General features: G+C 29.0%; 2 protein-coding genes across 2 annotated transcripts; one reads left to right on the top strand and one right to left on the bottom strand.

Annotated features, from left to right (window-relative positions):
* Positions 1–1712: 1712 nt before the first annotated feature.
* Positions 1713–6817, bottom strand: LOC148226261 (sin3 histone deacetylase corepressor complex component SDS3). The gene is made up of 6 exons (XM_088203527.1): positions 6622–6817; positions 3977–4040; positions 3586–3901; positions 3281–3512; positions 3053–3219; positions 1713–2985 (listed from the first exon to the last, which is right to left on the bottom strand). The coding sequence occupies exons 1-6, from the start codon at positions 6806–6808 to the stop codon at positions 2887–2889; spliced, it is 1065 nt and encodes a 354-aa protein (XP_088059653.1). The 5' UTR covers positions 6809–6817; the 3' UTR covers positions 1713–2886.
* Positions 6818–7667: 850 nt separating this feature from the next.
* LOC148226260 (RAB11-binding protein RELCH homolog) lies at positions 7668–14080 on the top strand. Its single transcript, XM_088203965.1, has 17 exons — positions 7668–7898; positions 7969–8124; positions 8185–8336; positions 9207–9407; positions 9957–10294; positions 10364–10618; positions 10952–11102; positions 11161–11323; positions 11398–11549; positions 11613–11853; positions 11914–12274; positions 12332–12616; positions 12840–12958; positions 13020–13161; positions 13235–13443; positions 13509–13671; positions 13736–14080. The coding sequence occupies exons 1-17, from the start codon at positions 7718–7720 to the stop codon at positions 13971–13973; spliced, it is 3507 nt and encodes a 1168-aa protein (XP_088060091.1). The 5' UTR covers positions 7668–7717; the 3' UTR covers positions 13974–14080.
* The last annotated feature ends 1015 nt before the right edge of the window (positions 14081–15095 follow it).

The following is a 15095-nucleotide window of genomic DNA, read 5'->3' as shown; positions in this document are numbered from 1 at the left end:
CAAAAATGGTTCATCAATGAAATGAGTTTTTCGAACGCTCGATGCTATGTTAATGCTTGATAACCGCGAAGTTGTTAAGTCGAAACATTCGTGCTTTGATTTTCAATTTCTTTTAAAACCCAAGAGAAATATAATTTATGTTTCTAGAGATACTGTTTTTTTACATACAATTATTTTATTATACCGGCGGATTAACTATAATTATTAACCCGAGCGTTTTAGTGAAAATCATCATTGTGTGGAAACATTTTTTATCTGCATTTATACATTGACTTTTAAGCAGGTTTGTGTTGAAATTAAAATATCCAAAATAATACCGCTGCTTCCACATTACAATGCACCAGCTTACATACGATGTGTTATATATCCCTTCATTATATACATAGATCTAGCTTTAGCGACTTTTTTCTGTTCGCTAAAAAGAAAAAAAAATAAGTACTAAGAATAAAATGTTAACTCGGAAAAGGGGCAATTGCAATATACAATTTTTGTTTTTTGTAGTTTTCTAAAGATATAGATTTTTATTTATTTTGTTTAAAGTATTTAACTGTAAATTTAGTCTAAATGGGAGTACCTTGAATAAATGGATCATTATTTTTATATATAAAATGACTTACTTACTTCTATCAAAACCTTTATACAAATAAGGCTTAACTGCAGTCAGCAATATACAAAAATATGATGATTTGTTTAAAAAGAAAACCATCCCAATAAATAGATTCAAGAACTAACCAAAAACCAAATCACGAATATATTTACATAATATGATAAGAGATAAAGCCTCGTTATGAAGTAAATCGCTGAAAAAGAGGGAAAAATATTGCCAAGCAAATTATAAAAAAAATCTAAAAAACAGTTTTACAAACAATATGTTTTTTGTGTTTTCAATATTTTTAAGTATAAAATTACATTCTATTATGTACGAAAATTCAGAAGAAAATATGACGCAGCTGAACTAAATGATTCGAATTTTTAATGAATAAATTATATTTTATAAGCCTCAATTTTCCTCGTATGATTCTTGAAATAATTCCAGACAGTGAATAAGTCGGATAATGAACTTATCTTATTAAAAACAAAATTTTGATTTACATATGCATGAATCAACAGATTTAAAAAATAAAATAAAATCATCTGGCGAATAAATTTATTTTATGTGGATTTTAATAAAATAAATGTCTTGCAAAAATCTTGGTCAAGTGATTAGTCAGCGTGATTTATCCAACTCTATCTATTAAACAAATAAAAAACTTCCACACACATAAATCTACCTGATTCTTGTGGTATATTTCAATCATTTACGCTAAATGTTCATTTATGTTCTTTCAATATTTCACTCGGCTCAAGTACATTTTATAGTATATGTATTTTGATAATTATTATCACCTATAAATAGCTATATTGTTATAAAACAATTTTAAATTATTATTTAATAATTATCATGGACACAAAATGCCTTTCATAACAACTTTTCAAGGATATAAAATGTCATCTATAATAAGAATGACGATTAAATCTTTTGGTTGTATTAACGGTATTCGACATTTCCTAGTGTAAAAAATATAGATCAAAATTATCCACTCGCATTTTTCTATTTACCATTGTTATAATCTGCATGGTGAAAAAATCACACACAAATTTAATTGGAAACATTTTTTATCTGCATTTATACATTGACTTTTAAGCAGGTTTGTGTTGAAAAAAAATCTCAATAATTTGCATATTTTTATTTTGCAACTTCAAATAAATATTCTCATTCCAGATGTTATTTTTATGACACTATTACAACCATAAAACTTAAAAAATATAGACAATATTTACATTATTCAATCAATATACACTTTACAATATTTTTCTAATGGTAAACATTAAAAAGTGATATATTATCTAGATTTTTAAAATAGATACCACTCGTAAGCAATTTGATACTTATAAATAAAATATATTCTTTATTTATATCGAAAATATACAAAAAAGTGATTTAAAAAAATAATAAGAAATTTATAATTGATTTTTTCAAATATCACATAAATGCACATTGATCATGGAATTATTTAGCTGTTCCCAGTTTTACCACTGCATATGCATTTCTAATACTTCAAATAACCAATATTTAAAATAAATACCATTGAAACTAAAACATCTTTATTTTAATATATCATTTCAACTGTGTATAAATATCTGTTTAATTAAATATTATTTTTGAATACTCTGAACATGTTAAATAAATTATTAAATTGTTGAAATACAACTTAAATACATATATTTACAAAGGTTTAAGTCACATTGTGAATAAAGAAAGCCTAAAATTTTCATATTATATAATAATTTTAAATAATAAATTAATATGTATATGGCAAATCGATTTCTTAAAAATGTAAATAGTCATACTATAATTATGTCATTTTTAGACTAATCACAGTATATCTCAAACGAACTTACTGTTCGTCGAGAATTGAGAACAAAGACGAAAAAATAAAATATGTTGTGTAATACTTGTGTGATATTCGAACGATTGATTCTATTTTCTTTAAAACAAATAGTACCTTTCATAAAAGTAATTCTATATATTCGCATGAGACTACTAATCGTAAGTCTTCTGAGAATGCTCTCAATAGTTTAAGATATATATACAATAGTAGTAAGAGCCCAACTTGCCGATGAATATAACTCATAGAGGAGCCATTTACAAAACCGTGTCATTCGGCAAGTGTGCCTCTCTATATCAATTTATATACCTACCATAAGTCTTGCAAAGGAAACTCTCAATACAACTCACATTTCTGTTTACAATATCGAGAATAGCTTACATATTTCTTTAATTTAATCGCGACTAAAAATAATTACATAACAGGTACAGTCAGTTCTATTGTTTACTGAGATCTTTCACGACGCTCTTCTCTTGATTGTTATTTGACCTTTAGCTAATTGTGCTGTGTATATTTTTACTTTGAATCCGTCTACAACAGCTTTCTTGACCCAAATCTATAAATAAAATGTTATTATTAATACGATGCATACAAATGTAGATTAATTTAAAAGATAAACTAACACTATCGGTTCCAATCGAAGAGATGTGAGCCGGAAAACGTGAATAATCTACACCTTCGACGAATATGCTCTGCCCTCGGTGAAACCATCGACGTTCATATAACAATTTACCATCTTCTACGCGCACTTCTGTAGTTGGAGATACCGCTCGGTTTTCAGAATTGCTACCTAAAATTGTACTTGTTATTAATAAAAATGTTGAGATAATTGGATAAACACAAACACGTACATAAACTAGATTCCATTGATTGCGACAAAGGCGAGTTAGGCGATCCGTGATGTTTACGGGGCTGACTGATCGTTGGAGGTCTCGCTCTGGCTATTTGTCTTAAATCACTATCAATCTCTCGTTCTTCTAATAAATAAGTAAGAGTCGTAGACAGAGGTTTTCTTCTCTTATCTGGGACGGGAGCAGGTTCGTTCGGACGCCGTCTTAATTTTCTCGTCATGGCTGGTTTCACCTATTATATTTAAATAGTCGATTAAATCAAATTATTAATAATATATTGACACCCTTGACACCGGATAATTTACCTCCATAGAGTCGCCGTTCAGCTCCATATTGTGCTTTTCGTTTTCTATATGCTTTTTCTTATCTTCGAAATCAGCTATTAAATTCTCCTTCAGCTCTATCTTTTTTTCTTCGAACTCTTTAGCTGCTGCCTTTTTTTCTAATATATAATCCTGCTCTATACATTCGAATAAATAGTCTCGCTGAATTAAATTGAGTCGCTTCCGTTCATTGTATTGCTGCTCTAATCTGCGTAATCTTCTGATGTATTCAGGATGTGAATTTTCTCTCAGTTGCTGCAGTTGCATCCTTAAATTGGCCAATTTGTCTTGATACATTCTTTTAATCGGTATGAAAAAATATTTTATTATTCATTATGTACTTTACAAATATACACTATCAAAATATACCCACTGTTCTTTCATTTCGAGAGGTTCTTCACGGTTGCCCATATCGGTTTCGCTAGCTTCTTCCGTATCTACATAAAATAAAATAAGATAAACTTTAATATAACACAATGGTGTATCATAGTATTTTGACTGTGCTAATTGGTTAGTGACCACTATATGAATCAATATATTTATAAACCTATATAGAAACTTAGATAACTAAGTTTCGAGTAAAGCGAATTCCTACTATTGTATGAAATCATTATCATGTTTGTAAAGCTTTGTATCCATTATAAACCAATTATAATCATGACAAACAATAGTAAATGTGTTTCAATGGATAAAAGATAAGTATAAAATACTAAACAACATAAATAAGGTGATAATGAAAATAGAGAACGAATTGGCTGGTTTTGAAGCTCAAGATCGTAATCCTGAACAATTATCGGGTGTCAAAAGCAACACATGATGCTATTGTAAGGCGTTAATTGAATAATGGTGATTTATGAATAAAACCTTAATAGAAATTGTCAAATTAGAACACATAAATAATGATCATGACAGACTTTCGAGACCATTAACATTAATTACCGTAACTAAAACCATTTGTATCACTAAACAATATATTGAACTTGTCGATTCAATAGGCTTTATTTTGCCCAAGAAATAATTTATAATTTTGAAATCTTTTTTGAGATTGTTTGTGGTCATTGGGAAGCAGCCACAATGGTTTCGTTTATAGATACATATTCATGCTACATTAGAGGATATGTACATTAGTGAGGCGGATTTGGACCAAACGGTCAAATTGGTCTATACCTTATTTGCGTTAACACAGTCAGTTCGATCCATTTTATCATTATTCATAACTGAGATGGCATGTTTGGGTTTACGCCCCTACTATTATACCTAAAGCACACAATACATAAATATATACATTCGATATACTCTGATTTATTAATAAATATAAAAAATATAGTAATGATTTTCATTTTCATAAATTTGCTCAAAATATAAACAGGAGTAATGATGAGTATATCGAACGTATATCTGTAACGTGTGCTTTAGAGCTAAATAGAGAATAAAAAAAAAAACGCTCAAAAGCTTTGACTTGTATTGGTACAAAATTGGTTTAATGGCATCTTAAGCTTCAGTGGTTGGTGGATTATAACAGCTAAATAGCAACTTAAATTGATTATATAATTTTTAGGTCTGTTACGCTGAAAAAAATTTATGTCATTCTATGATCTCCTTGTGTGTGTGTGTATTAAAATATGCTTTGACAACTATTCAAGAGAAAAAATAAAGCCGTAATATATTTTTCATATAATACAAAATCGTTCCATAGATAGCAGCACAATAAGCTTATTTTTTGCGGATATATACTACAGGACCCATCTTTAAACATAAGAGGGCAAACAGTTAGATTCTACCTGTCACATGGACAACCCTCAGCGAACATAATGGTTAGGGACTATCTGACCTATCAGTTATGTGTTATTAACCATTAATTTTTGGAATTACTTTTATTCTATTGTATTTTTCAAGCGATTTTTATATTTAAATGTATTATCAATATAATAATATACTATTAATATTAAGTACATATATATTTGCATTAACTAAATATATATTTTAAAATTATTTATTATCACATCTTTATCATAAAAATTCAATTAATATTGCTTGTAGAAATCTTAATTTATTTATTGCAACAAACCATCCATCACAGAATATAAGTGATTTTTTTATTTCTATAAAAGTTTAATTATTCAAAATTGTTACTGATATCTACTTTATAACATATGGTCTTTTAAAAAATCAAGATTTAATTAAAACTAGTTATATTCTAGATAACATTAGACGATTAACTTTTAAAAAATCCTTTGTTGATCTGCATAACAACAATTTCAATTTATATGTATTTAATATTATTTTAACAATTAAGGTATCTGTAAATATATATTATATGTGAGTGGAAAGATTTGGACTTTGAAATTATCTTTTACTTTAGTTAAGAGTGCAAAATGAGAAAAAATTATAAATCACGATATTCTATATCTACAGTACTTTTTAACTTTATTATAAAATAATGTAGAATCTATTATTAAAAATTCAATGGACTTTTCGACTCGGAACGAATTAGTCACGTACATGCAGTCATACGCAATACAATGACTTCAACAAACTAGTATCATAGAAGTAAAATATGGTAATGTGAAAGATAGCAATCACCATTTAGTGGTTTATTGGTACGCGCCGTTAAATTGTAATCAAATCATTCGATCAGGGTCACTGGTCCACATGGACACATATAACTTCCCGAAAAATATAAAAAAAAAATAAAAAGCTATTTTGAAGGAAATATTTAAGATTGCGTCAAATGGGATTAAAAATCACCATTTGACGCAAAAATGATCAAAATATGTTTTATTTTTGTAACATCTAAATTTGTCAATAAGCCATCGGTACTTGTTTTGGGGTTAAAATATCCGACTTTGAAATAAAACTAGATTAAGCCCATGTGCAAAATTGCCTATCGGCTATCGCCTCAACGCGACGTTGAGTAATCGCTCTGATGAGCAACATCTAAAAAGCGACGCCGCAAAGACGCAACGTTTGAAATGTTGACGCGAAAGAAAACGGCGGCAAAGCAACGGAGAGCATCACCTTCGTCGCTGTCGGGCGTAACAGCCGGCGGCAAGTCTTCGTGCTCCCGGTAGTCGTCCAAATCGTCGTAGTCGTCATCGTCCAGCTCGTAATCGTCCATGGCGTTATCCGAATGCGGGGACCCCTGACAGGACATACCGCAACGAACTTCACACGACGCGGACCTAACACTTCCTACGACGACCATAGTCGACGACGATATGCCTTTTTTATTTATACAATTTGGCTATAAACATTAGCATCGAAATAAAAGCATATAGTAAAAATAATTTTATTATAATAACGAAACGCCTACAATTAATCTAATTAATTTGCATTTAGCCATTTATGTAGCAAAAAAATAATTTACAACTAATTATATTCTATAAAATATTTTTTTATTATATCAATTTATTAGCTAGCCCAAAAAAATTTTAATTAAATAATCTCTTTAACGACTTCACAACATATAAAAAATTAGAATTTTTGTAAGCAATACATTGTTAAATTGGTAAAACACCATTTCTCTAAAAAACATATTTTAGTTAGCAAAATTGTACTCATTAAAAATCTTTGTAAAGGTTTAAAAACAAATGACTGCTAAGGACACGATTCTTAATGATATTCATGATTTTGATAGTATCGCAAAGCGCTACATTTAGGTAACTAGTGAAACCGTGAGTGCCTCTCGATGAATCGTACAATGAGTTTTAATGTTTGCTAAAATTCTAACATTCTTGCCTAGCATTGTGATAAGAGCGTGCAATTGCACGCTTTGATCCTCTCCTACCGGACCTCTCTTAAAGATTCCAACACAATATTTTCATTGAATTTTAGATACATATCTTTCCTAATAACGATAAAATAGTTACATTGATTAAAAACATATAAATGAACAATAATATTGCTTAATATTATATTGATTTTGTGGATAGGTCCAAAAAAATTAATTTGTGTTATATTTTTATGTAAAATTTCATATTGTTGTATTTATAACTTTATATTTTGACGTTTTATTGGAAAAATTTGCCATATGTTATCGATGTCGTCGTCGAACGACGTTCACTATGGCAACATTCTGCCGAAACGTCAGGCGTTGTTGTGATGTATAGGTAGGATGTGTTCGTCCGATTCTGGCGCCTGGTATTCTGCCGTGGCGGCTCGTCTGCTCCAAGAGCGACTGCTGCTCACGGCTCTCGAGTTGCACACTGAGCTCGTCGAGCTGGGCAAGGAGGAGCCTCAGCTCAGAGAGTTTTTTTCCAATCCGGCCAACTTCGAACGACCGTCTCCTTCGATCGGTACCGTGCCTTTCTCTTATGCCTAACGTGTCGTCAGTTTGTCGCTAATCGATATCTGCTTCGATTCCAGTGCGCTGTCCCAGTCAGGCCACCCTCGACTCGTTAGATTTGACTCGCCTCTCCGAAGACAGCGAACGAACCGACGATGTGGCCGTTTTGGAATTCGAACTCAGAAAGGCTAAGGAGACTATTAACTCGCTGCGCGCCAACTTGACTCGAGCGACTGGTATGTTTTAATAGAAATGTTATATTCTGATATAATTTTAATATATTGTTGGTGTTTTAGAATGCGACACTAGTTCCGTTGACAGGATCACAAACGACGATCCTATCAAACCGCATGAAAAACGAGCTCTCAATTTCCTCATTTATGAATACCTTCTGCAGCAAGATTGTAAATTAACATCGATTACATTTTCGGACGAAGTACCTGATCAAGTATGAACGATTAAATACTTGTTCCTATAAAGTCTCGTAAATACTTATATATTTTTATACTTTAATTACATTTTTTGTACATCATTATAATTTTTACTTAAAATATTATAGAGTGGTGTTTTTTATAAAAGAAGTATATCATTTCATAAATAGTATTTTATATATATATATATATATATATATATATATATATATATATATATATATATATATATATATATATATATATATATATATATATATATATATATATATATATATATATATATATATATATATATATATATATATATATATATATATATATATATATATATATATATATATATATATATATATATATATATATATATATATATATATATATATATATATATATATATATATATATATATATATATATATATATATATATATATATATATATATATATATATATATATATATATATATATATATATATATATATATATATATATATATATATATATATATATATATATATATATATATATATATATATATATATATATATATATATATATATATATATATATATATATATATATATATATATATATATATATATATATATATATATATATATATATATATATATATATATATATATATATATATATATATATATATATATATATATATATATATATATATATATATATATATATATATATATATATATATATATATATATATATATATATATATATATATATATATATATATATATAAAATACTATTTATGAAATGATATATATATATATATGATATATATATATATATATATATATAAATTATTGCGCAATCTTTGTTTAATATGTTTTGACAAAAATATATGTTCTATTTGAGGATTTTGAGTGTTGGGATGACGTCGGATTAAACATACCAAGACCTGCTGGACTCGTTTCTATATACAGAGGAGAAGTTACTGATCGTTCTTCAAAGAGCACCTGTCACAAAGAAATACAAACAGATAATTCGGAAGTAGAAGATACACTTCCGTCTACTGAAAAAATATCACCAAGTACTGAAACCGTCTATTTAAATGAGGTATATATATATATATATTTTTCGAAAGCTCAGAATATGACTTAATTGATATAGTTTTATAGGACTATTAATAATTTATTTCTAAAAAAAATCACATCAATAAACCCAATATTTTATATCAGAACCAGAGCAATCTTAACTTTTATTTTTTATTTTATTCATGTCAAAAGAATAATCTAAATCCTAACCATTATACTATACTAGTCGCTGAAGCTGTCACTAATGTAATTATCTTCATTCCAGAAAACAGTTTACATAATTATATGATCAGAAGTTGTTTAACTTTAGTCAAATTTGATAATTACTATACAAAAAAATGGACACCGACAAGATAATCTAGTACACATTTTAACAAATGCAAATTTAATGTGTTAATTATCAAATATCTCGATAAATTTTTGATATTTTTTTTAATTAATGTTACAATCTTATAGCTAATAATTGTATCTAAGAAATGCCAAAAAAATTATCTAATTTAAATTTATGCGATAATGACACATAAGTCATATTAGTTATTTTAATTATAATAACAATATATACTTTCCACAGCAGGAAGAAATAGCTTTCTTAAAAAAACAGATATTAGCACTGGAAACTGATAAAGTAAATTATCAAAAGTTGTACGATGCTGCGATAGCAAGCTTAAACTCATTGATGAGTCCTACGTCGGACGTGCCGAGTTCCGAAACCACTCTCTATAACAGAGAAGATCAATCAACAGAAATAATTCAATCGCCAAATCTCAACTTTACTAGCGACGACAACATGGAAGGAGAAATGCAGCCTTTGCCGCAAACGGCTACTCAGAATTATTATAGTAGTAGTGTTTCAACAAATAGTTTAACGCCTGATCAATTTGAAATGATCGACAATGATAAGAACGGAAGGTTTGCCATTGTTTAGTTGGTATATAAATTTTAATATTGCTTTTTGTTAATGTATGTTTTTAATTTTAGTTCTAACAAAGATGACTCAAATTTAAGCTCATATGAACCTCCTGTAATGTTGGAGGATCACGTAACAGGCTCACCTAAATCTTTACGTTATGCATCATCAAAAGGCAAATCGAGTATAACAACATTAGACGATACAATCAGTTTCAACGATCAACAAGATTTAGATTGGGAAAAAGATAAATGTATGAGACTACATAAATCTTCTGATGTCGATCAGCTATCTAACGATGGAAAAAGTGAAGCTTGGATCAATAGGTATTGGATTATTATATGTAACAATTATTAAATATATTTTATAAATAATTTCAAGCTTATTTAAATAAATATATTGGTTATTTTGATATCTTTACATACATATATGTATAAATAATGTCACACTGATTTTATAAAATACAACAATATTCAAGCAGTTCCTAATTTTTTAAGTTTACATTATTAATTTTTAAATTTAATCTGTAACATAAATATTTTTTTAATTTTACACTACATTTATGTACTATCCGTTGATTTTTCAACAAGTATGATACTAGTTATAATATAACGACAATATTGTCTGTGTACTGTATGAAACTAAATATTTTTTATTAGTGATCTTCATGCTGACTACAAAGAGGCACTCTTGAAATTTTGTGATGTTGAATACACTAAAGAAAATGTCTTTCTCAAAGATATTCCTTCGATGAATCGACCTGTATCACTTCAGCAATTTGTAGGCGTCGTTTCATCAGCTCTACCAAAAGTAAAAAAACCTCTCTTTATTTATTATTTAATGATATTAAACAGTTCTTCTTATATAGATCATTCCAAACATATTGTTGGTGAAACGAGACGAAGTCATCTCATTATTAATTTGTACAATATTCTTACATCCTGATCAAACGCAACGAGACAAACTGATACAACTATTACTTACATTCAAGAAAAAAATGGAGAAAGAGGATCGATCATTGATTATTTCAGGTATGCTGTCACTTTAATGAAAAATCTAGTTTAAGCTATGTATTTACATTATGTATTTTTTTTAAACATTTCAGGCTTAGTTCTGTTACTTCAATGGAACACTGAAGCTAATTGTGGTTTAGACAGTGATTTACTTGGCTATTTTTGGGAAATGTTGAATAGTAAATCAGTTGAAAAGCGTATGCTTGGTGCTGAAGCATCAGTCGCGTTGGCGCCTTATATATCGGTAAATATTTTTTTTAAATATCTACGAACTAAAATCATTATATTTATGCATTGCTATTTTTAGTTGGATCTGGTTAACTCCTTATTACTCAGTATGGTACTTTCAATGTGCGATGCTAGCGATAATACAATTCGTAAACAAGGACTTTTAGGAATGTTAATAATATGTCCTACCGCTTCTGTCTCCAAATATTCTCAACTAGAAAGTATATTCTTCAATTTGGCTTACGACAGTGATAAAAATTTGTCAAATATTTGCATAGAAGCTCTAGCCCCCGTACTAGCAAGGAGTACACTACTGAATGGTAAACAATCGTATCACTCAATGATATTGAATTTAATATTAATTATTTTATTCCTTTTAGGCAACTTTCATAGTGATCTCTTACCTCATTTATTAGACAAACTCGATAGATTGTTTACTAACCCAAATAAAAATGAAGATATCATCATCACTCTGAAAATACTCAATTCGATCGTTTTATTCGTTCTACTATACGTGACCAATGTGGAAATAATCAGAGCCACCAAATCGGACAGTATTGACAGTGACGATTGTGATAAATGGTTATCGGAATACTTGTCTAATAAGCCTTTCCATAATCCCAAGTATATTCTTAAGAAAGAGTTTCAAAATCCATCTAAATTGATACAAGCGTTTTATAATATATTAGAATCTGATGAAGATATGACGTGGAATGAAAAAGATTGGTTTATAAACAACTGGTAAGGCAATTTTAATTACATTTTACTATGATAATATTAATCTGTTTACACTTTTAGGTTAAAAAGAATCATGGATTCGATCAAAAACGATCATTCGGTCGACGAGAATATAGTTTACGCTTACATGGATCTTTTTGAGACAATTTGTAAAGTTTTCGGTGCTACGTTTACTAACAACATATTGAGAACTTTGATCGAAGACGAATTAAATACCATCGAGCAAATGATTATAAAATCGGACGTCAGAAACAGATTTAATTTAGTTTTAATTAGCATATATTTAGGAATACTGTCAACGACACGGAACAACGAGCAAGATTCCGTTATCAGCGCTATCAATAGGTATTAAAATCTATATATAAATGAGTCAATAAAGACTACTTTTGTTAAGAAAATATAAAATTTCTTATATTAACATCACATATAGTGATTTCTCAACTTTAAAAAATATATTATTTTTGCCTTGCTCACCAAAAGGCTCTTTTCTAATTTATTTTGTTTCTTTCTTGAGCTAATATATTATAATCGTAATTAAATTTCTTATTTGCTATTGATTTTTCATTAGATGGTCAATATGCTTCGGAATGTGTTCCATATCACCGCAATTTATCGGTATTCCGATTGTGAGGTACTCAAACATGAAATCTGATCTTTTGAACGCCGCTCTCTCAGCTATGTGGCAATGTAATTTTTCATTAAATACACCTATACTTTAAAGAGAACTTAATTATATATGTAATTTCAGGTGTTGTTCATTCGAGTGATCAAGTTCGCGCTTTTGTAGCGAGTTTATTCCATTATTTGGTTAAATATTCCACTTTGGATGAAGATGTGCTGAATTCTAGCATTGTGCCAGCTATCGTCACTTTGGTTAGCGACTCTTCTGTGTACGTGTTTAAAACATTTATTTATTTATTCTATATTATCTCTTGATTTTTGAAATTTATTTATAACATACAGGGCTGTAAAATGTAATGCAATAAAGTCACTAGGCGAAATAATATCAAAACCTAAACTGTCTTCTGGTGCACAAGATAAATGCTGGGTCACTCTTGAGGGTTTAGTCATTGAGGAGAAAACAAGTGGCAGTCTTGGTGCTCTCTCCACTACATGTCTTGCAAAGACGTTCTTCAATATAATTAAAAATGAAAATAAAAACTGCAACAAAGGTTTGTCCTTAATACAAAAAATACTGACTATTTTAAATATACTTTAATATTATGTTTAATTTCAGTACTGCCAAACTTGATTATGTTATGCTATTCTCCGATTTTAAATACCGATAATATCGCAGCTATAAATGGATTGTTGGTTGAGCTCATTCCTGGTTTACAATTAGCCACACACGCTAATCTTTCTGACCAATTCGTAGAAAACAATTTACTTCCAGCTTTAAGGTATAAACATACATTTATATAGACATGTAATATTGCTGATATTTAATTTTTTGGGAATTTGTAGGAATTTAGAGAATATGTCTCAACATATGTTATCCGAGCACAAATTAGCAATCGAATCTCTCATCCATAAGATGTCCTCAAGCGAACAACACATTGGCGCCGGTGCCCACAGTACCGGTCATGGACATTCTCTACCAGCGCTTCTGGCTAATTCCGAATCTGTCGGAAGGCGTGTCACTCAAATGTTTCAACATTCTAAGCCAGCGATGAATTTACAAAATATTTTCAAGAAGAAGTAAATTTTATGTGATTGTTATGATTATTTGATAATTAGTGATAGTTATTAATATGAATGTTATTCTTTTATTAAATATATATGTAATAAAAAATATATTATATGTACTATTAATAATTGTGTATGTTATTTACGGTCATGATATAAGATATCATCATTTTTTTTTTCTTCTGGTAAAAACAAAGTAAAAAAATCCTATATGATTCCAATATTTCACTTATAGGCTATAAGCAAGAAATAACTTGATCTGGCAAGTTTAACTACATAACAGAAAATTTGTGAATTTCGAGGTTAAGGAAGACATAGATGTCGTATGATGCCCTGTGAAACTAGCAGTACACAAGAACTGTATTCCGACTACTTCTTTTGATATTATTCATTGATTCATTTCAAACAAAAATGTCTGTGGTGATTATTTTAGCTGTCCCAGCTTAGAGCTTCATAATTATGGTAAACCTATTTATGCTGTATTACTGAACTTAAAATCCACAGCTTAAAAAATGACCTGCGTGAATGTATATCCACTAAAGTTCCTTTCAAGTCTAAGCATTAAACGAAACTATTAATAAATGTATTGTTTATATTGTATCTTTCGTTGTATGAAAGTTTTACTTCACGTTCCTTACTCCCCTCAGGTTTTCTCGCCCTTAGCAAATATTCTTTTGGCAATATCTTTCTACGGCCCTGGTCAGGACATATGTATATTTGTCAGCTTAAATGAATTCGACGCATTCATGCAAGGAATGATTTTTGAAAGCTTTGTTCTCAACAATAGTTGATAAGATCGATGAGCGTAAATGAAAGTTAGAAATATGAAAGAGTAGTGTCTAAAAATTGTTAAGAAATGTTTCAAAACTTAACAGCAGCGCTTAATGTCCCATCTATACGAAAAGTCATTACTGAACCCTTGATCGAATTACCAACCGTTTCGAGTTTTAATTTTCAAGATAATACGATGCTCGTGTTAAATTTGAATGAATTCGAAGCCATTTATTGAAATATTTGATTATCACGTTGGAAAATTAACTATTGGATTTAACTGCTGATGAAGGATCGAAAATATTTTTCAAAACCGTGATATTACTAGTCTCTTTTTGAATACACGTTGAAGCAGAATATTATGAAC

This window comes from Plectrocnemia conspersa, unplaced genomic scaffold, assembly GCF_051122295.1.
Source record: "Plectrocnemia conspersa isolate PC_06_02 unplaced genomic scaffold, ASM5112229v1 ptg000014l, whole genome shotgun sequence".
NCBI classification, from domain to species: Eukaryota; Metazoa; Arthropoda; class Insecta; order Trichoptera; family Polycentropodidae; genus Plectrocnemia; species Plectrocnemia conspersa.
The sequence above is the reverse complement of the archived record's forward strand: the minus strand, read 5'-3'. Positions and strand labels throughout refer to the sequence as shown.

What these genes read in the sequence shown, in the direction of transcription:
- LOC148226261 (XM_088203527.1), bottom strand. Translation starts at nt 6,808, where the DNA reads ATGGTCGTCGTAGGAAGTGTTAGGTCCGCGTCGTGTGAAGTTCGTTGC. An exon ending in CCTCTCGAAATGAAAGAACA is followed by an intron (nt 3,902 to 3,976) that starts GTGGGTATATTT and finishes ACCGATTAAAAG; the next exon opens with AATGTATCAAGACAAATTGG. An exon ending in ATCAATGGAATCTAGTTTAT is followed by an intron (nt 3,220 to 3,280) that starts GTACGTGTTTGT and finishes GTACAATTTTAG; the next exon opens with GTAGCAATTCTGAAAACCGA.
- LOC148226260 (XM_088203965.1), top strand. Translation starts at nt 7,718, where the DNA reads ATGTGTTCGTCCGATTCTGGCGCCTGGTATTCTGCCGTGGCGGCTCGT. An exon ending in CAACTTGACTCGAGCGACTG is followed by an intron (nt 8,125 to 8,184) that starts GTATGTTTTAAT and finishes TTGGTGTTTTAG; the next exon opens with AATGCGACACTAGTTCCGTT. An exon ending in AGTGAAGCTTGGATCAATAG is followed by an intron (nt 10,619 to 10,951) that starts GTATTGGATTAT and finishes ATTTTTTATTAG; the next exon opens with TGATCTTCATGCTGACTACA.